Genomic DNA, 22,455 nt, shown 5'->3' on the forward strand with positions numbered 1-22,455 from the left:
TAACCTTTGTGAAGTGTCATGAGACTATCAGGCTAAAGAAGTCTATGTCAAGTATCAATTTAGGGCTGCAAACAATACTGTAGGTTGGAAAACAGACTAAAAATAATCAGCAGATGATTTCTGCAGTCCCCTTGATATCAGAGTAGCACAGTTAACATGCCAACAGCTAAGAAGCCTCATGTACTTGGAGGAGGGAGATGATCAATGGCAAAGAGCATATCCACCTTTGAAATGACATGATCCATTATCAGAATCAGATGCTAAATTGCTTCCTGTACTGAGAACACTCAATTAAGAGTCTGCACAGTGAGATCATCTCCACGGTTAAATATGCTCTTTGGGAACAACCTTTATAGAGCTTAAAAATCACAGAAGGACTATTCTTACCACGACACTAGAGATTTAGAAAGCATTTCCTTCCCCTATTTTTCAATTTGGTAGGTTTATTAGGGAGACTTTTGCCTGAGAGGATTTAGGATCATATTTATTCGCTCTTGTGCTTGTGTGAATAACAGATTTTTTCGAGTGAGGTTTGGTTATTGGGTCTGGACTGAATGAATGTGACTTTGGTTCAGGTTTTCTGGACAAAATTATTCCATCCACACACTTAGTGTTTAAAGTTTTCATTTGCTTTTTGATAAGAGAATGTATGCATTTGAGCACTCTCTCTTTGGCTAAGTCCTGTCTTATTTGGGTAGGGGTATGGTGGTATGAGATTGAAAATAAAAACCCTCCATGTGGCATGATGTTAGCAGTTCTGACTTCTACGCATAGGTTTGCAACTCACCAGAATTATGACTTTGGGTCAGTTACTTAATGTCTCTGCTTCCTCATGCTGACAATATTCCTATTTATTTATTATTTATCATTTGTCTCACCAGTCCAGCCTGCATTGCAGGGATCTTTATTGCCTTGGATGGCATATCCCGTGACCATAGCAAACAGGACAAAATAGGTAGTTAATAAAAATTCTTTGATAGGTGGAAAATTAATCCCACTGAGTGTTGCTACCATTTATGTAGTATGTTAATAATATTCAAATCATTATTAATAAAATCCCAGTTTTCATTTAGACTCATATAGTTTTAAAATCTTATTACTTTTATTCAGGGTCTGACAGTATAGTACTAGCTGGTTTTGAACTCATGACACATCCCAGACTTCTCTTGGCTTTAGGCCAATCTTGTACACTTTCAGCAGGTTATAGCATGGGTGACACCCCATGTAGTTACCGCGTCATATTTCACAACTTGTATCACATATGTTTATTCTATTTCATATGTCTTTAAATTCCTTCAAATCACATGGATATAATTTTAAGTTAGTTTTTCAAACATTTTCCAGAAAGATCGCTCTAAAATGCAGATGTGGTGACAATACTATCTTCCTTAAATACCTTTGTGGTGGTTAATCTTTGTCATCGACCTGCCTGGATTGAGATTTATCAGGGAAACACCTTTGACTATGTTTACAATGGTGTTTCTAGAGAAAGGTTTAACTAAACAGGGAAGAGTAACTCTGAATGTGGACTGGAATCCTAAACTAGGTAAAGAGGAGAAGGTGAGCTGAATCTCATCATTCCTCCCTCTTTTGACCTCTGACCCATCTCATATTTCTGCTGCCAAGACTTCTCTACAATGATGGACTGCAACCTCAAAACGTCAACCATCTTTCCTTAAGTCCCCTTTATTACAGGCCTTTCCTCTCACATAATTTTCTTCCTAGTCTATAAGAGCGGTACATGGCATTGCATATTAGGGAATGCAGGTATAGTAGTTGGGTTAACACATGTGTCCCTGTAGTTGTGGGCACGTGAACACTGGTCCACAGTAGATGACTGTTTGGGGAAGTTTTGGAGGTATAGTTTGGCCGAAGGAAGTATGGCCCTGGAAGCATGTTTTGAGAGTAAAATCTTGCCTACTTACTTCCAGCTTGTGCTCTCTGCCTTCTGCTTGTGATACAAGATTTGAGCTCCCAGCTTTATGTTCCTGCTGCCACAAAACAGCACGATGTGTAGCTCTTCTATCATCCCAAATCTCATTCCCCTAAATCCATAAGACAAAATAAACTGCTCTTTTCTGAAATCGCCTCATGGCTTTTATCACAGCAACAGAAAAGTAATTAATGAAACAGGTAACACTGGAAAGAGAAACCATATTGACTCATCTAAAATAGAAACATTTTAATTTAATTCATGCCACTTATAAGTGATATATGAAGAGGAAGTTTATCTCATTTAAAAGCATCAAGAAGAACGTATGGGATATTTGAGTTCCAAGGGAGCTAGCTAGTTGTACACTAACAAACAAGTGCTTCTTATCCTTTCTTGTTGAATTCTTTGCACCTTTGGGCAAAGCCTTTACTACTGAGCCACATCCTCAATTCAATTCTAAGAGTCAAGTGTTGACATTAAGGACCCTGATATGGTAAAGACATATCGATGATCCATGGAGTTCTTTCTTCATCACCATTTTCTATACTCTTTCTAGAAAATCCTGTGCTCTCTTTTGGTCTGCTGAAAAACACACGGAGCATTTACCCTCAGTTTAAGATGTATTTATATTCATTTTATTTTTATTCTTTGACACTTTTGCATATTTGTATAATGAATTTTAATCGATTTTAAAACTGATTCCCTTTTCTCATCAGCTTCCCTCTTCTTCTAGAACCCTTCTTTTCTACAAAGGCAGGCCATACTTTGCTATATTCTTTTGGTTTGTGCCCCACTGAGTTTAATTAGAACTTCTTGCCTACTTATGAGTTTGAAAGTTATTTACTCGAGCAAGAATTTCTTTCTAGTGGCTACACAACTGATGAAAATGACTCTTCCAATAATACATGGAGCTTCCCCATCCATGTTGAATGTTGACAGAGCTGTATAACAAAACACACACACACACATACACACACGCGTGTGTGAATGTGTGTGTGTGTATATATATACATATATATACATACATATATATATATATATATATATATATATAATAATTCCACCATTGAATCTCAACCGCTTGCTTGGCATGTCTACTTATGCCTTATGCAGACATCTCCAACATACAAAGACAATCAAGCACTATGTTTTGTCCCTCTACATGAAATCCACATTTCTGCCCATGTGCTTGTCTCCCTGCCAGCTGGTGATATTTCTTCCTTTTACACACTGACCTGAACTGGTTATACCAGGCTTCTGTCTCTCTCTACCGCCACACTCAACTGCTACTTGCTTCCTTCCCTGTGCCATCCTTTATGAATTGGTATTTTCAGTGTTTGTCAGACTGGTAAAATTTAAATGTACTTCGTAGTTTCTTTCAAACTTCTCAGTGCACTCCTATGGCATTATGAAGAAATGCAAATTCTTGAGCATGGTGGATCAATAAAATTCTTTATGTTCTGGCCCAATGCTCTTGTCATTGGTGACAGTTTTATCTCCTTTAGCACTCCTGGGCTACAGGAGTAACCCAATGAATTTCAAGCCCCCTAGATGTATCATTTAGATTTGTGTTTTTCTTTTAAAATCTACTCCTGCCTGGCTTTTCCTTTCTTGTCCAGTCAATAAACATTCACCATCATTTTTTAGCATAAATTCAAGTATGAGGCTTTGCTCAATGTTTTCTCTCATCTCAGAGAAATAGCATTGCTTTCTTTCATACTCTGTGCCTCAGGGCCCTGGACATGGTCCTGTAATAACACCTTTTTTTGTATATAATAAAGTAGCTAAATGACTCTTAGATGGATGTTATTAAATGCATGGGGTATGAAAGGTCAAAATTCTACCTGAACATGGATGTAATGGCTGATTTTGTGTGTCAACTTTACATAAGCTGTAGCTATCACAGAGAAATAATCCTCCCTTGAGGAAATGCCTTCATAAGATCCAGCTGTAAGGCATTTTCTCAATTAGTGTCCAAGGGTGGGAGAGCCCACTGTGGTGCCATCCCTGGGCTGGTGATCTTGGCTTCTAAAAGAAAGCAATATGAGCAATCCAGGAGAAGCAAGCCAGTAACATCTCTGCATGGCCTCTGCATCGGCTTCTGCTTCCTGACCTGCTTGAGTTCCAGTCCTGACTTCCTTTGGTGATGAACAGCAATGTGGAAATGTAAGTTGAATAAACTCTTTACCCCCAACTTATTTCTTGGTCATGATATTTTGTGAAGGAGTGCAAACCCTGACTAAGGTGATGGGTTATATTGAGGCATTGGATAAGTTATAGCCTGTCTCTGTGCCTCAGTTTCCTCAGCTTTAAAGTATACAGAGTAATTGTACTTAGAGTGAATTGACATATGTGCACCACTTAAAATAGGAGACAATGACAAGTCATCATTGTACATTTTAACAATCAGAGTGCCAGCATCCAATAATACTATAGCTGATATATGAGATTATGAAAGGTTTTCAGTAATGTTTTGAAAATAAGTTAATAATCAGGCTTGATTCGGATGATACATCTCCATAGGTCTAGTCACTTAGATTTTGCAATTCTTTTCTAGGTTGATGAATGTGTCTTTCCAACTAGACAATAATATTCACTTTTGCAAAGATCACACCCATTTTGGGCACCTCTATACTACTGGTTCCAAACATCATGGCCAGCAAACAGATGTGTGTGTGTGTGTGTGTGTGTGTGTGTGTATGAGAATGAATTCTAAGTATTACATTTAGTGACATTTAAATAACCTTTATAATTTTACTCTGTATTTCTTGGTTTTAGAGACAGGTTCTCACTTTAGAGCCAGATTAGCCTAGAAGTTACTGTGTAGCCCATGCTGGCCTGAAAACTAAGATTCCAATTTCTCAGACTTCTAAATGCTGATATTATAGGAATATATTATTTTCATGGTCTGAAAACTCAAAATTCACTCATATTTTGCATATTACTACAATGTCAGGTGTGTATGCTTATAATTTCAGTTAAGAGTTATATTAGACTTATGTATCTTACAGATGGATCCTCCTGTTTTCTAGGGTGGAATCACAGACTTCAGTTTATATGCTAAATCAATGGTAACAAAATCCCACAGTTCACTGAAGTTTTCTGCTTATCATATGCCATTTCACACCTTCCACAAAATTCATAGGCAAAAGCTTTCCAAGAATATTCACTAGTTAACTCTATTCATTTAAAAAGAATATAATCTGACGACACAACAATATAAAGAATGACCTATTCTTTCTATCCTTGCAATACAGAAGGAAGAAAAACAAGCCATGTGTATAAATACCTAAATCAAACTGGCTTCTGTGCTCTCTAGCAATACATATGAAAAAATTTCATAGGATTCATAATGTTCTAGCTAGTAAAAGTTTAACAAAATGCCTAAAGTTGTAGTTAGTCTTGTTGGGTATGTTGGATTTTTTTCTAGGTTGAAAGTTAATTAACATTTTTTATGATCAACAGAACACATGGAAACATGTAGACATTGAATGCACTTAGGAGAAGCAAATATAACAGATTGTGTGCGCAGGGGGAGGGAATCACTCATTAAGCAGAAGTAGATGGCAGGCAGTATTAATAGTTTGTGGTGATCCTTTCATAAGGAGCTTATGTGTAGACAGGAGAGAAGTATGGAAGTTGTTAGGTTGAAGAATGAGGAAAAGAAACAATGTTTTATAAATAATAATAATTGGAGGCAATATGGCAATATGTTAAATGTGGGAGAATACTGTGGCTGTTATGTTTTTACATGATGAGTTACTCAATGAATAGTTGACTATTTGAGTTTGTGGAGATAGAGATTTGAAAGAAACTGCCAAGAATAGACTATGGGAAATTTGAAGACTATCGAAGGAACTACAGTAGAAGAAAAAGAGAGACCAAAAGATAAACCATGTACACCTATCACAGAGAAACATGATGGAGGAACTATAAAAATAAATGGCAGTAAAATACTGACCTAGAAAATACCTGGAAACTTATTGTGTTTAATGAAGTTATACATTCCAGATTTTACAATGTAGTACCTTCAGGGAAATGATCAGGTAGATGTGAGAGTAGAGGGAGGGAGGGAGGGAGGGAGGGAGGGAGGGAGGGACAGAGAGAGAGAGAGAGAGAGAGAGAGAGAGAGAGAGAGAGAGAGAGAGAGAGAGAGAGAGAGAATGAGAGATACAGAATGAGAGAGAATTCCACTCTACCTGTAGAGCAGTCAGATCCTGTCCATTTGGGATCACAGCTGCAAACTCCAGTGTCCAGAAGAAAAGTTCCGTGTCCAGAGCACTGCTCTTGACATATAGGAAGAGGCGTTTCACAGTTGACTCCACCCCAGCCAGTAGAACAATGACATTCTCCTTTGACACAGATGCCATGACTGGAACACATTGGATCTAAGCAGTCCTCTGAATATAAAAAACAAAACGAAACATTTGGGGTAGGTTGAGAGAGCTGTGGGATTATGGAACTGAAATACATTGATTTTCTAGTATCGTCTCATTAATGTTGCTTTAATTAGGCAATAAAACGACTCATGCAAACATTGTGTTTAAACCAGAAGACTATTAACACTTAAAAATATGGTAGGATATGATAAAGGTTGCAGCCTAAATTTGGAAGAAGAAAATCACACATATGCTGTATGCAATTCTGAACAGTCAGTGATACTCCCCACACAAATGAGTGGGTGGACCTATATGGACCCTCAGTGGGAATTTCTCAACTTTTCAAAAATGTCTGAGAAATTTTTGATGTCATTCTTTATCCATTCTGAAATTAGAATCCAAGTTTTAACTAATGTATCTAGAATTTTTATATAGTTTTTAATTGGATAACAAGTTATTTGGTGAGGTGACTGCCATTGTATGAAATAATATACTTTACACAAAGTTATTCCAATCTCAAGTACTTTATTCAGAAGCACCAACAATGCAACATTTTTCGACTGTATTTCAAACTTTCTTGAAGCCTCCTCCTTCTATCAGAACACTGTGACATATTTTTGTCATCTTAGAATAAGCCTGTATTTATTTATTTGACTATGATTCTGTGATTCTAGAAATTTTTGCCTCGTAGAAAAATTGTTTTGTGTTTCCCACTGACTATTCTATGTGACTTGGGAAGGTTGACGTCTACATTCTTTGTCTTCTTATACAAATAAGATTAAAGTAATTTGCCTTAATGTTGATTATGCTTTGAAATCCATTTCAAGCAATGGGAATACATTGATGCAACTTGCATGAACTGGAAAGTCTGACTTACCCTTTGGGAGTGGATTTTTGCCACAAAAGATCTATTATAATAGAGGTATTGCTATTATCATTAGCCCAAGAGGGTCATTATAACAATAGTTTAATAACGGTGTTTATCATCAAATAAAATGTCCAAATCTATATCTAATTAGATTCATGATTTGGAGTAAGAGGTAAAGTCCATGATATAGACTATTTTCAAAAGGACTCTATTTGGTTATGCCAATGTACAAGAAGAATAATAAACTAAATGCCATTTAATTTATTTTCCTAAGAGGTGTTACATTCAATTCATTTAAGTCATGTTTGTCATGTCTAGTTTCCCACCTCTCCCAGAAATCAGACCACACCTATTCCAGCTGAAAGTTAGACCTTGGCCAAGGTTGGGCAGGAAGCAACTCCAGCTCCTCCTCTTGCCACTGTTATGTAAGTCCTACTTAGTACTTGGTTTCTACATGCCTCTTCTCACACTGACTCAACTAAATTCTGTACTGTAGAACTTCCTGCTACAATCTAGAAAGCTGGAAAAGTCAGAGATCTTTCTTCAGAGCATTCCTGTGAAGGCTCTCTCTGTTTTGTAGGCCCCACCCCCACAATGGTGTATGTAATATCTATGTTTCTTATTTTCCCACTTCAAGCTATCCCTCTTAATGTTCTCATAATGCTTTTTTGCACCCAAGTCTCAAACATGGCCTCCCATGGTTTCTATGGGGGTGCTTTCCTAATAAAGCTCATTCTGAAGGGTAATTATTATCAGCTTCTTTCTCCATGAGCTAGAAATTCTTGGTATAAAGATGTTTCTGTCATGAAAGTCATACTTAAATTGGAGGAATGAAATCAACGGGCTAGGAGAAGGCAACTGTGGAGGAAACGGGGTATTTGTAAGGACATTGCTGATTGGGAGCAAGCTATGAAACTATATGTTCTGTTTAAAAGGATCTTGGCTCTAGCTGATGTAGGCCTAGTAGTTTTCAAGAGAAACAAGAAGTAGGACTTTTCAATGTGTCCATTCTCTATTTTGAAAAATTGAAAACGAAGTCAGTCAATAAAAACAATGCCAACATCATGTCTATAAACAAACTGCCCATAGCATGTTTTAGCTTATAGGTTCTCCATGTATGATATAAGAGTTTCAATATTTTCATATTGTATTTGTAAAGCCTCTGCCATTAAATGTGGGGAGCATTCTTCCTTGTTATTTTGGCCATTTTACATATATTCTTAGAGACCAAGTAAAAGACTAATTTATGGTAAATCCCCCTTTTCATCTTCTTATGAAATTTAAATCAGAGGAGTCTACTGAATTAGGTTACATGATTTTCATGACAAACTGTAGATGTGATAGATGTCACTCGTTGTTAACTGTCTGGATCTATAGAACATGTGCATTTATGCTTACATATAGGGATATTTCGATCATTACATACTCACATAAAAGTGTTTCTAAGATATCATAACAACTCCCGTGCCTATACAGGCCCAATGGAGTTCACTGGAGCAAACAGTCTTTACACCCATATTCTACTGCCACTAATAGGAGGTGGAAAGCTAAAATTCTGCTTGTTCATGGAGTGGAATGAGATTAAACCCTGTAGAATGCTGTGTAATAGTCTTAATGAGCGATCTTTAAAAAGCAATTACAGTGCATTTTCAGCAGCCCCTTTCCTGAACAACATTTGTGATAAGACCATCTCCCATGGTAATGGTTTCATATTATTTCTGAAATCAGTCTTATTTGAGGAATGTGGCATGAAAATGGTCCGATTACTAGTAAACTTATTTTCCAATATGTCTGTTTAAATGATAACACTATAGCTATTTCAAAAATATTTTTTTCTAAAAACTCCTTTGAGGTGAATTTAATACAAAGGCTGTGCTTTAAAACTCATTAGTGGTAGATCTGATTTTTCTTTTCTTAGGGAAGGAGGTCAAGTTTCATCACGAGGCATGTAAGAATAAATAAATAATATAAAGCAAATGTAATAGTGGTAATTACAAATCACTCCCCAGGAAAACATTTGCGAAATGTCTCCAAATATGTCTATATCATTATTTTTATTGCATTCTTAAATGTAATGCTTCATTCTGCAGCATAAAGGACTCTGTAATAATAAAAACATATGATTAACACCCGAAATAGTCAAGCTGAAAATTATCAAGTTATAAAACAGTATTAGAAATTAACAGAGATCACTTTTGCATTACTGCTTTTCAGGTGTCATAGAAACAGTGTCATGTATTTCATGAGGCTGTCAGAAGAGACACGAGTTTCCCCGACCTCAACCCTTTGCTTTTTGTACCAAGGGCATGTTGAACATGTATTATTTGCAAGGACTGCTTGTTTTTCTACTAGTACTATAGAAGGAAACTATGGAAACGCCAGTGAGAGAAAAGCCTGAAGCAATTTATTAGAATGGGACTCTGACCTTCCTCACAGATTTCTCCTTTGTAGCCTGGAACACAGATGCAAACTCCCATGATGCAGGTACCATGGCCAAAGCAGGTTGGGTCAATGCACTGTTCTTCTGGAACATCACACTCAGGCCCTTTCCAGCCATTCCTGCAGACACAGTGGCCTTTTTCATATTCGCCATTTCCGCCGCACAGCACAGGGCATGAATCTAAAGGGTGGCAAATAAGTTTAGTGTTTTTAGAATCCTTTTGAAAATCTTCAAGAATGACTCTATATTGGTTCTAGCATGTAATTTCTGGCAAAAGTAATAGTTTTGTCTCATTATTTGTCTTATTCTTTATTGAATAGACCTATGATCATGATTGTAGACAAAATTTTCTTCTTATAGAACTTGGCTAAAGATAAATTATGAATATTTCCTATGTGGAGAAAACATACTTGCATTTGATCCTATCACAATGCCAAATTATTATCACTGCTTCAATTATCATTTCTCTATTTTTTTCTCTCTCTCACACACTGTCTCTCCGTTTCTCTCTCTCTCTCTCTCTCTCTCTCTCTCTCTCTCTCTCTCTCTCTCCCCTACACCCACACACAGCAAAGTATACATTAAAATCTTATAAATAGAGAATTATTCATATGAGAAAGATTTCATAAAGGCTGTACAAACAGATTTTCAGTGGCCATTACCTTCTATAGACTTTTATTAAAATACCTATTCTGTTTTGTTACTATGTGAGTTCATTTTAAACCTATAAGGTTTTTGAGGGCAGTAGCTACGTCTTCTATTTTTCTTATATGTTGTTTTTTTTAAATACAAACCCTTATCCTCCATTTCACAAGATCTGCTATGGTGCAAGAAACCTACAAACTGCTTTAAAATCCTCTGCAGAATGGAATTTAATATAAATGAACAGAGTTTTTCTTTTCTTTTTCTTCTAAGAAATCAAAGATTAACCTAGAAGACCAGAAACTTTAAGACTACATTGAAAACGAACAGGAAGCATCTAGAAAATAAATCCAATTCTAGAGGAAAGCATGATTCCATTTATCTAAGGCTTTTCAAGAATTAATTAAACTATGTGCAAGTGCATGAAGCAAACAGTAAAGATTACCAAGTTTAACTTTTGAATTTCAAATTTTACTTTCTAAACTACATATCCATTTACTGAATCCCCACCATTTCCAGCTATTATGGTGTAAATTTATTCTCCAGATGTCATCTTGGAGGCTTATGGCAGGATAAGCTCCCCCTCTCTAGTACTTTCTGAACTCTGGCTGGCTGTTTCAACTCAGCTGTTCTGACTTAAAACTCTTCTCCAAGCTGATGGATTCAATCTGGCTTCTCACTGAATTGGTGCTCTGAATTCCATGCACTGGACTGCACTGACTGCACTATGCTGATAACATGAACTGAACTAAGCAGAATGGAATTACATGAACTCAACTGCATTCAACTGGACTGCATTGAAGTGCCCTGAACTGAACTCAGCTAAAATGCTCACTGAACCAAAGTCAGCGAAACTCTACTCACTGAACTGCCCTCTTTTTCTGACTCACTCTGACCTGCTCTTAAGTAGCCTCTTTTTCCTCTCCTCATGAGAGTTAGGCATGTCCTATTTCTGACTCATACTGTCAAATCTTTCCAGATTCATCACTCTGTCTGCCTCTCAATTAGAAGTCACTTTCAAATATGGCTGCTTCCTCCTACAAACTAACTTTATCTTCATTGGTTGGAATTAAAGGTATGTACTAAGGACATATCTGTACTCAAGTCAGAATTTATGGACCTAGAAGGTCTTTGCATATGATCCCTTGCCAGAGCAGCCATGTTGCTAGATTAAAAATTATCTACATGATGGTATTTTCAAATTCTAACTTTGCCTTGTTTTAAACTCAGACTGCTATGAATTATTAAATACAAGAAATATTAATAGTATGTTGTAGTTGGCTCAGATGATATAGGTTCAAATCTCAGCTGGCACTCATATTTTCTTAACCATCCACTTTGAGGTTCTTCCTTTGTTCATAAAGTAGGGGTCATTAGCAGACCTAATTAATAGGAACACTGTGAGAAGAGGGAATGAAGAGGCAATAAGAAGTGTCTAGAATACAGCTGGCATTTGAAGTGCTCAGATTTGGGTAACAATTGTTGGCAAGCACTGCTGGCTTTGCTGATATGATATTGTTTCTATCACCACTGTTGCTCATAATGTTTTCTCTAATGGCATTTCTCTAGGTTCTCAGCCTGTGGGTTATGACTCCTTTGGAAATCAAATGATCCTTTCACAGGGATTGCCTACGACCATTGGAAAATACAAATATTTTCGGTATGATTCACAGAAATAACAACATTATAGTTATGAAGTAGCAATGAAATAATTTTATGGTTGGGGTTCACCACAACATGAGCAACTTTATTAAAGGGTCGAAACATTAGGAAAGTTGAGAACCACTTCTTTAAAACCATCAGAAGCATAGAATGACATTACCTCTAGCACAGTCAGGTCCAAGGAATCCTGGGAAACAATGACAATGCCCAGAGATACACTCTCCATTTCCATTACAATTGGTTGAACAGTCATCCATTATTTCTATTAATAGAAAAGAAAAAAGTGAGCCCACGTCCAGGAAAGAGCCATGCCGTTTACAAAGTTTCAGAAATTCCTTGTCTATGATAATCTTGTCCTCTGCTGTCTGCAAAGTTCTTATTGCTCAAAATAGATGGCAGGGATTTCTTCACAATATCATATACAGTAGATTGTTAAACATGGTTCTCAATAGTGCAAACTAATTCTTAAAGAGAAGAACAAAACCCAACTTATCTCTAAAGTAGATAAAGGAGGCGCTTGTGATAAAGCTAAAATGGCATAAGAATTGTAAGACATTTCTGAAAAGCAAAGCAGATTTTAAAATGTACCCAAGAAGACAAAGATTACTATTTATTTTTCATATTTATGCTATAGCAAATAAAGTTTCTTCTCTAGAATGTAGACTATTTAATATACTATCTTGACAGGTTAAATATGATAATCAGTAGTCTATTTTCATTAATAAGTGACAATGGAGTGCTTTTAAAGTAAGTGTTCATATTAAATTCACCACCACTAAAAGCATTTGAACCTAAAAGTATTTTGTTGAGAAATGCCTTCTTGACTGTAAATGCCACTTCCCTACCTCTGATTTCTTTTAAACCCATTCTTACAAAATAGTTTTCAAGGGAATGGAGAACAGCTTTGAGGATATCCATAAAGTTGTGCAGAAAATAAGTTAGAAAAATTTATATAAATTCTCTGAAAAACAACTGTTTTACAAATGTCAGTCTTGGAAAATAAATTTAGTTTTTATAGATTATAATTATATTTCAGTATAATAATGATTAGCTTATGGGTCTATAAAGGATTAGATGCTCAATGTGCCACTCTTGGTGTTATATGCCTTTGTGTGTTTGTTGTATTGGATTTTGTTTAGTTTTTTTAAAGAATGAAATTAAAGTTATGTGCATAGTGAAGGGGAGAGAATCTGAAAGGACTTGGGGGAGGGAAAGAACATGATCAAAATATATTTAAAATTAAATATTACTTTAAATAATAAAAATTCTATACTTAGCGATTTTGACCTCAGAGACTTACTTTTCATTTCTTTTTCCTTCCTTCCTTCCTTCCTTCCTTCCTTCCTTCCTTCCTTCCTTCCTTCCATCCTTCCTTCCTTCCTTCCATCCTTCCTTCCTTCCATCCTTCCTTCCTTCCTTCCTTCCTTCCTTCCTTCCTTCCTTCCATCCTTCCATCCTTCCTTCCTTCCTTCCTTCCTTTCTTCCTTCCTTCCTTCCTTGCCTTCTTTTCTTCCTTTCTTTCTCCCTCTCTTGCTTGCTTCCTAATTCTGGTCTATTAAAAATCATTTCACTAATGTTTTTACTTTTTAAATAAAAAAACCCTCCTTCACTTAGAAAAAATATTTCTAATACAAAAGGGAGATTCTATGTGAGAATGAGTAGGTACAGTGAAGGTTGAGGATTGCATTTTTTAAGTGTGGCCTGTGAGTGAGTTCCTTGTATCAGTAGAAACATTGTGTGGCACCTGTAACACAGAAAGTCGGACTTCAGTTCGGAATCTCCTGAATCTGTCACTAAGTAATTTGGTCCAGCAACCTATAATGTATCAAGCACCCTAGGTAAATCTGTTAGTACTCCCCCATTAAAACATTGAGAGCAGTTGACTTTAAATAGTTTACTACATAATTCCAGAGCCTGTGACTGATGTGACAGAATTCATCCCTGGGCAGAAAAAAGACAAGAAGAGAAAATGTTATTGAGCCCATTTTAGAGAATATTGAATAATTTGAAATGGATTCAGATACTGCATGTACTATGAACAACAGGATCCCAGGTTTGTTTATGAGTTATAAAAGTACCCTTTCACTGTCATTAAGACAAGGCATAAAAATATATAAAAAATAACGGGTATACTTTAGAGTAAATGACTTATATGCTTTCAGGGAAATTTACTTGAACTTAAATTTTGTTGTTATTTTATCCTTTTTATGTATGAGTGTTTTACCTGCATGCATGTATTTATATCATGTCTGTGTTTGGTGTCTTCAGAAGACAAAGTAGGGTATATCCTAGAACTCAAGTTATGGGTGGTTGGGAACCATTATGGGTCTACTAGGAAATGAACTCAATTTCTCTGTAAGAGCAGTAAGTGTTCTTAATCATTAAGCCATCTCTCCAGTCTCCTTGAACTTTCTTAATGAAATGGGAGTGGGAGATGTCTTTTGCTTCTAATATTAAACAAGTAGAAAAGTAAAGATGTTAGCATAACTTCAAGGCTCTGCCCAACACTTTCATAGCAACAGCCAGATATGTGTGGCTTGCTATAAAAGAGACTGTTTTCTCTCTCTCTGCCCCTATTCTCTCCCTGACCCTCTTCGCTCTCCCCCTTTCTTCCTCTCCCACCCTGTGTTCCTGGCTGTTCCCCCTTTCTCTCTCTCTCTTATTATTCTCTGCCTCTTCTCTCTTCTCAACTCCCCATCCCATGTCCACAAATAAAGGAGACCCATATGGATGGTTCCTCAGGGGAGGGCTGCCTCAGCGTGGGCCCACTGAAGTAACCCCTCCCACTGCACCATACTGCATTCTATAAAACATATACTTGGCTTTATAAAACATATCAAAAGATACTGACTTGCATGTGCAAAATGCAAGTATTTTGTTTATATGAAACTGATGGCTTCATATCTGGATGGTGATATATGATATGAAAGGTTAATTTCCTTTGGGGATGAAATAAGGTAAAGGTGAAAAGCCCCCAAGCATGGTTCTTGATCCTACTAGTATTTAACAGTTTAATAGCCTGGTTAGTAGTTACAATTGGATAATTTGAGATGACCGGTTAAATCACAAGAAGAGAGATAATATTCACAAATATTTTATATCTTCTAATTTCTCTAAATTAATGTTATAATTTAATAGCAATCATAACAAAATTGTGTTTTGAGTTTTTTCACTGCAGTAACTTTTAAGGATACACTCTTAGTAACAAAATAATGACATGATTGAAATGTATAATTTTTTAATTTTAATAAGAATGGTATGTATTTTGGAGATGTAAGATCAATGGAGCTTGTCTCAGTATGATTTTTATTGCTTCTTGAATTACTTTAGGGGAAAAATAATAGTCTTATGGCTAGAATACTGTTTTTTACTCTCTCAAGGTCTTCAGCATCAAGTAAAAATAGAACATAATTGTTATCAAGAGCAGATGGTCTATTTATTAACAGTCAACACATCTTCCTAAACATATGGCTGAACAGGTTAACTAAAGGATAAAGTAGAGAGTTGTATAGAGAACTGACAGCTGTAAAAGATTTTCTCTTCTTTCAAAAGACATGCGTTTTGTGAAAATTCAAACACTACAATGCTGTGCCTACAAGTTATTTACCCCAAGGACTCCCAAATTGCTAAAGAGCTTAGCTTTATTCACACAAAGGGTCAGGGGAGTGTGTTTATTGGGAAAACATGACAAAAGACTGAGATGCTTCAGACTAAGGAGAATGGTAGTGAATGCTAGTCATTGTTTTAAGAAAGAACTCAACTTAAAAGGCCATGGGATGACTGAAAGAGCCATTTGATTATCAGACCTAAAGAAACCCAAAATAGGGGTGTGGGATGATTTAAGTTATTATTCTCAGTATTCTTCTTTAAGTGCTCTTACTTTGTATTTTGAAGCCTTAGAGGTTTGAGAATCAATTGATCTAAAGAATTTTATTGATGCCACTCTTTCTATTTTAAGAGGTATTTATTTGCTCTTATTCTATAATCAAACCAATTAACAAGGTCTTTATTTCCTTTCTCCCATTTTATCACTGGGGATAGAACCTTAGGAGTCATACATGTTAGGTAATTGTTCTGTCACCAGGCTACATCCTCTAATATATTTTATATTTTAAGATAGGTACTCACTGGTTTGCCAAAATTGGCTTTGAATTTCCTTTTAAGCTCACATTGGCTTTGAACACACAAACCTACATTTTATGTCACTGTCATAGGAGTGAGGTTTTTGGGCTCAGTTTAACAGAGATAATTTTGCTTATAAAATTTCTCTTTCAAGTTGTTCATCTATCTCTCTTTTTAAACAATATTATCCGGGGAATATTTTTTGTTAAAATCATAGAAAGGGCTTCATGACAAGTGTCTTAGAATATCAGCAAATACTGGAGAGCTTTAAGAAAATTTTAACAGCAATGAGAACAAAAATAAAAGGTTACTTGCAGTGACGTTTATTGAATAATAACTTTAAGGTAGAAGGAACAGTATGTGAGTAACCAAATATTTTAACCACCAGTGACTTTCTAGAACTATGTTGTGAATTCAAACAACAGCCATGGCAGCTTACCAATTGCTGTAGTTAGCACAAACACTTGCTCCATCTTCTTTCCATCATTGTAAAATGCCAGATACCAAGGTCCTTGGTCCATGTACTCTATGAAACCTGTCTCCTGGAGTGATGTTAGGATCAGATTCCTTGGGGAGTGCTGGATGTCATCTGAGCTCTTAGAGTCCTGTTTCACCAGTTGCTTGCCATCCATTAATTTCACAAAATCAAACTGGAAAAATCCAAACACAAATACGAACTTGAACTACTTTGTACTTCTGGACATATATTCATATTTAATTCTCACTGACTTATTCAATATGTATTTCTTTGCTTGGATTGTTGGAAAAATAGAAAAGAATGTTACTAATTCTTAAGTATATTTGAACTAAAATGAATTTGCTAGTTTCACTACACTTATAAAGGTTGTGAACTTCCTAGTTTGGGACTGTTCTAAATAAAAACTGTTTAAAAGCAAAACAAGAAATGGAAACAATTTTGAGTATTATGCATGAGATTTTGACATTTTATCAAAGTATCTTTCTAAGAGAAGATACTTGACAGCATATTCTGCTCAGAAATGTGACAACAAATTTAAAAGCTTTTTTTCAGCTTTAAAAACCAAATAAATAAAAATTATAAATGACAATATTTGTCACCTTTGTGGGTATGTATTTATATGCTCAAAGACTAGCCTCCCCCTCTAATCATTTGGTAAACATATTGTTTTACATGTTCCTGTATTTTGTGATTTACATTTGAATGGCATTTTGACTTGGCCAAAAGATAAAGTTGGGGGAAGGGTGGAAGGCATGTTTAATTCTTTTAAATTACATCTTGGGTAGAGCAGTGCTACTAACAGATTAATGCAGAAAAATCAGCTTAAGAGAAACATGAGAAATATGGTATCTGTTTATAAATAGGCTATGGAAACTGCAGAAATTTATATATTTGAAACCTTGTGAAAGATTCCTTATAGAAAAAATTCTGTATGTAAGATATAACCTGCTTTATGTATATAATATTTGCCAATATGTTCTGGTTGATTTCCATACTGTTACTGGGATAATAGTAAAAGGATATACAAGAGCAATGGGGAAGGTACAGATTTTAGTGCTAATATGACAGAGCTGAGAAAGCCATCGTGATCCTTTGTAGGAAGCAGAGATCAAGTTTAAGAATGTTTCCTTAAACTATCTTTTCTGAATACGTTTTCCTAAATGCTGTTCTTTATTTCTAGTTGCTGTGTTTTCATTAAAGTGTGATTAGTTTAGATATTTTTGTTACAAAGATTTTATTTTTGCCTTCATCTTTGAATCCTGCAGTATGCACAAATCACAGCATCTGAAGTGCGAAGTGCTTGATATAGTACCCTCTAAAAGGATTTAAGAAAATACCTATTATATCAAATACCTGAGTGTGTGTAGGTGGAATGTTTCTTCTGCCATAAATTCCCAGCAGAGAGTCCTTGGCTAAAGAAATATTGAATTTCAGATATATAGGATGGTGGATAGTAATCTGGAAACGCCAAAACAAGCCAGGGGGAATGGTCTGCATGACCTGTGCTCCAATGTCAACTTCCCCTGTGTCAATTGCTCGTCCCTTCGGAAACACTGGTTTGAAAAAGAGAAAGTTATACATACAATTAATCTTAACTAATAAAGGAATGCTCTTTAGCTTTTCAAGAACAAATCTATTGAAACAACTTAGGCAGATTTTTTTCCCCTGCATCTTTCAAGGTATTCCTCATATTAAATATCTTCTAAGGGGCCTTTTCTGACAACCATTATGCCAATTACTCTTAAACTCCTATTGCATTTATTTTGTTTAGCATGATTACTTTGCAGTATTTATTGAACATTCACCCTATTGATAGTTGCAGGAATTAGAAAGATGAGTAATATGTAGCTATTGGTCTTGGTGAGTTTCAAAAGTCACTGAGTAATTGGAACAAATATTAAAGTAATCACATTGTAAAGGAAAGGAACTGCTATGGGTATTCAAAGGAAGAAAAAATATTTGGTTTATATTTGCAACCCCCCATTTTATGCTCTTTATTGCCCATTTATTTTCTTATAGTAATTATTACCCAAGATATTGCATATTTTATGTGTAACAAATTGTGCATTTTTCCATGATACAAAGTAAACATTTTGAGAACAAGTAGAGCCGCACTGTTCATTGCTTTATCCTCAGTATCTAGATAATGTATATGTCTGTATATAAAGGTTTTACTCTCTCTCTCTCTCTATCACACACACACACACACACACACACACATGCACACACACAATGATCAATATATAATAATTTATATATTAATCAATATATAATAATATATGATCAATATATAATAATTTAATAAATGTGTGAATGAATGAGTCATAAAATGGTAATTATGGGACATGACATTGAACACGAGACTTAGAAAAAACTTGCACTAAAACACAGTGCTATAAAATTGTGATCATGAGGCTGTGAGATATTCATATATAATGAAGAAGAGTTCTAAACATGGTTGAAAAGAAATAATAACACATTGATTATATTGTTTTTAGAACCAGTCAAAAGGATTTGATTAGTAAAGTTAACATAGAGCACTAAGAATATCTGAAAAAACTACAAGGAATCCTGTTGATTATTTATCTATAGAAAACCTATCATATATAAAATTCTTTATATAAATATGCATATATAATTTAAATGAAGCATTTCATCTGAGCAAGCAATGTTCTTTACAAGTGTGAGAGATAATATAACAGAGAACACTGAAAAACAGGGTGCAGAATGATTCTAAGAGGTAGAGGGTTAATGGGGTTTCTGTGAGATTGTGCCTCCTAGTAATGATAGAGTTTATGCCCTTAACCAACACGACTACTTAAACCTGAGTTGGAAAGGTTGTCTAACAATAGACATGACAATGCAGATGAGATTATAGGCAATTAAGGAATATTGAGAGTAAAGAAAATAGTCTTTTTCAGGAAAAAACATACTGTTTTTCCAATACCAAATGGTCAGCCCTGAAAGCATACAAGTTTTTGTGGGCTTACCATGGTTATCTATACTATGTCCATATTCATACCAAATAGCTATTATGCCATTAAAGATAACTGATTCTGGAGTAGATAACTCCAGAAGCCATCACCTGTTACTAACTCATCAACTAGAGGTGGAGATTTTTGAGCCTCTTCCTCTCCACACTGGAAAGGTTGGGTTGACTTTGTGTAGACAATGTACAGGCAACCACAGCTGATGTGAGTTCATAAGTACCTAAGTTCTGCATGTCTATAAGAAACTCAGGTGACAGAGATGCTGGCAAAGATGTGGAGAAACAGGAACACTCCTCCATTGTAGGTGGGATTGCAGGCTGGTACAACCATTCTGGAAATCAGTCTGAAGGTTCCTCAGAAAATTGGACATCGAACTACCTGAGGACCCAGCTATACCACTCCTGGGCATATACCCAAAAGATGCTCCAACATATAAAAAAGACACGTGCTCCACTATGTTCATAGCAGCCTTATTTATAATAGCCAGAAACTGGAAAGAACACAGATGTCCATCAACTGAGGAATGGATATAGAAAATATGGTACAGTTACACAATGGAGTACTACTCAGCTATTAAAAACAATTACTTCATGAAATTCTTAGGCAAATGGATGGGACTAGAAAATATCGTCCTGAGTGAGGTAACCTAGTCACAAAAGAACACACATGATATGCACTCGCTGATAAGTGGATATTAGCCCAAAAGCTCAGATTACCCAAGATACAATTCACACGATCACATAAAGCTCAAGAAGAAGGAAGAACAAAGTATGGGTGCTTCAGACTTTCTTATAAATTGGAACGAAATACTCACTGGAGGAAATATGCAGACAAAATGTGGAACAGAGACTAAAGGCCATCCAGAGACTGCCCCCCACCTGGGGATCCATCCCATATATAGTCACCAAACCTACACTATTGCACACAGGAGTCTGACATAGCTGTCTCCTGAGAGGCTCTGTTAGAGTCTGACAGATACAGATACGGAGCCAACCATTGGACTGAGCATGGGGTCCCCAATGGAGGAGTTAGAGAAAGGACTGAAGGAGCTGAAAGGGTTTGCAAACCCATAGGAAGAACAACAATATCAAGCAACCAGTCCTCCTAGAGCTCCCAGGGACTAAAACATCAATCAAAGAGTACACATGGAGGGACCCATGGCTCCAACTACATACGTAGCAGAGTATGGCCTTGTGGGGCATCAATAAGAAGAGAGGCTCTTGGTCCTGTGAAGGCTTGATGTCCCAGTGTAAGGAAATACCAGGGCAGTGAGGTGAGAGGAAGAGGGTGGGTGGGTGGGGGAGCACCCTTATAGAAGCTGGGGGAGGGAGTGGGATAGGAAGTTTCCAGAGGGGAAACTGGGAAAGGGGATTACATTTGAAATGTAAGTAAAGAAAATATCCAAGAAAAGAAAAGAAAAGAAAGAAGAACAACATTTTACTACTGGAATTCCCTTTTACTCTGATTCTTACAATCTTTCTGCCCTATCTCCCATGATCTTTCCTGAGCCTTTTAGAGAATGCCAACAAGCCTCTGACTTACAGGTTGATGGCTTGGTAAGACAGATGATTTCTCTTTCCCACTAGACTATATATTGTCTTGTGGATACATTGGACACAATAAGGAAATGTCCAAGTTGGTACCTGTTTGATTTCTCCACACCTTATGAGCAAGGTTTATGGTGACTTTAGCAGTTAGATCATGTTATCAAGTTCTTCTAGGTAACTACAATTGATAGCTATAGCCTGTATTGCTTTGGGGATTTCCATGTTATCTCTGTTCAACAACTGGAAGAGCAATATCCCATATCTTGTACTAGAACTTTTATTTGGCAACATGCCTCTTTTGAAATGATCATTAATATCTCTGTGTGGTAATGGTAATTTAACTCTTTCACAAATATCATTAAATTTTTTTTATTAACTTGAGTATTTCTTATATACATTTCGAGTGTTATTCCCTTTCCCGGTTTCCGGGCAAACATCCCCCTCCCCCCTCCCCTTCCTTATGGGTGTTCCCCTCCCAACCCTCCCCCCATTGCCGCCCTCCCCCCATAGACTAGTTCACTGGGGGTTCAGTCTTAGCAGGACCCAGGGCTTCCCCTTCCACTGGTGCTCTTACTAGGATATTCATTGCTACCTAGGGGTCAGAGTCCAGGGTCAGTCCATGTATAGTCTTTAGGTAGTGGCTTAGTCCCTGGAAGCTCTGGTTGCTTGGCATTGTTGTACTTTTGGGGTCTCGAGCCCCTTCAAGCTCTTCCAGTTCTTTCTCTGATTCCTTCAATAGGGGACCTATTCTCAGTTCAGTGATTTGCTGCTGGCATTCGCCTCTGTATTTGCTGTATTCTGGCTGTGTCTCTCAGGAGCGATCTACATCCGGCTCCTGTCGGTCTGCACTTCTTTGCTTCATCCATCTTGTCTAATTGGGTGGCTGTATATGTATGGGCCACATGTGGGGCAGGCTCTGAATGGGTGTTCCTTCAGTCTCTGTTTTAATCTTTGCCTCTCCCTTCCCTGCCAAGGGTATTCTTTTTCCTCATTTAAAGAAGGAGTGAAGCATTCACATTTTGATCATCCGTCTTGAGTTTCGTTTGTTCTAGGGATCTAGGGTAATTCAAGCATTTGGGCTAATAGCCACTTATCAATGAGTGCATACCATGTATATCTTTCTGTGATTGGGTTAGCTCACTCAGGATGATATTTTCCAGTTCCAACCATTTGCCTACGAATTTCATAAACTCGTTGTTTTTGATAGCTGAGTAATATTCCATTGTGTAGATGTACCACATTTTCTGTATCCATTCCTCTGTTGAAGGGCATCTGGGTTCTTTCCATTTTCTGGCTATTATAAATAAGGCTGCGATGAACATAGTGGAGCACGTGTCTCTTTTATATGTTGAGGCATCTTTTGGGTATATGCCCAAGAGAGGTATAGCTGGATC

General features: G+C 36.5%; 1 protein-coding gene across 8 annotated transcripts in view; it reads right to left on the bottom strand.

Annotated features, from left to right (window-relative positions):
- The window catches only part of Tenm1 (teneurin transmembrane protein 1), an 889,770-nt gene that overhangs the window by 276,120 nt on the left and 591,195 nt on the right, over window positions 1-22,455 (bottom strand). For all 8 annotated transcript variants that reach the window (XM_063280507.1, XM_063280510.1, XM_039100433.2 and 5 more), the window contains 5 exons: window positions 17,878-18,077; window positions 16,486-16,696; window positions 12,085-12,186; window positions 9,606-9,800; window positions 6,133-6,333 (listed from right to left, as the gene is read on the bottom strand). In XM_063280507.1, the coding sequence (XP_063136577.1) occupies window positions 6,133-6,333; window positions 9,606-9,800; window positions 12,085-12,186; window positions 16,486-16,696; window positions 17,878-18,077 (909 nt within the window). The remainder of the gene's footprint in view (window positions 1-6,132; window positions 6,334-9,605; window positions 9,801-12,084; window positions 12,187-16,485; window positions 16,697-17,877; window positions 18,078-22,455) is intronic.

The sequence above is a fragment of the Rattus norvegicus genome, chromosome X (genome assembly GCF_036323735.1).
Source record: "Rattus norvegicus strain BN/NHsdMcwi chromosome X, GRCr8, whole genome shotgun sequence".
NCBI lineage: Eukaryota > Metazoa > Chordata > Mammalia > Rodentia > Muridae > Rattus > Rattus norvegicus.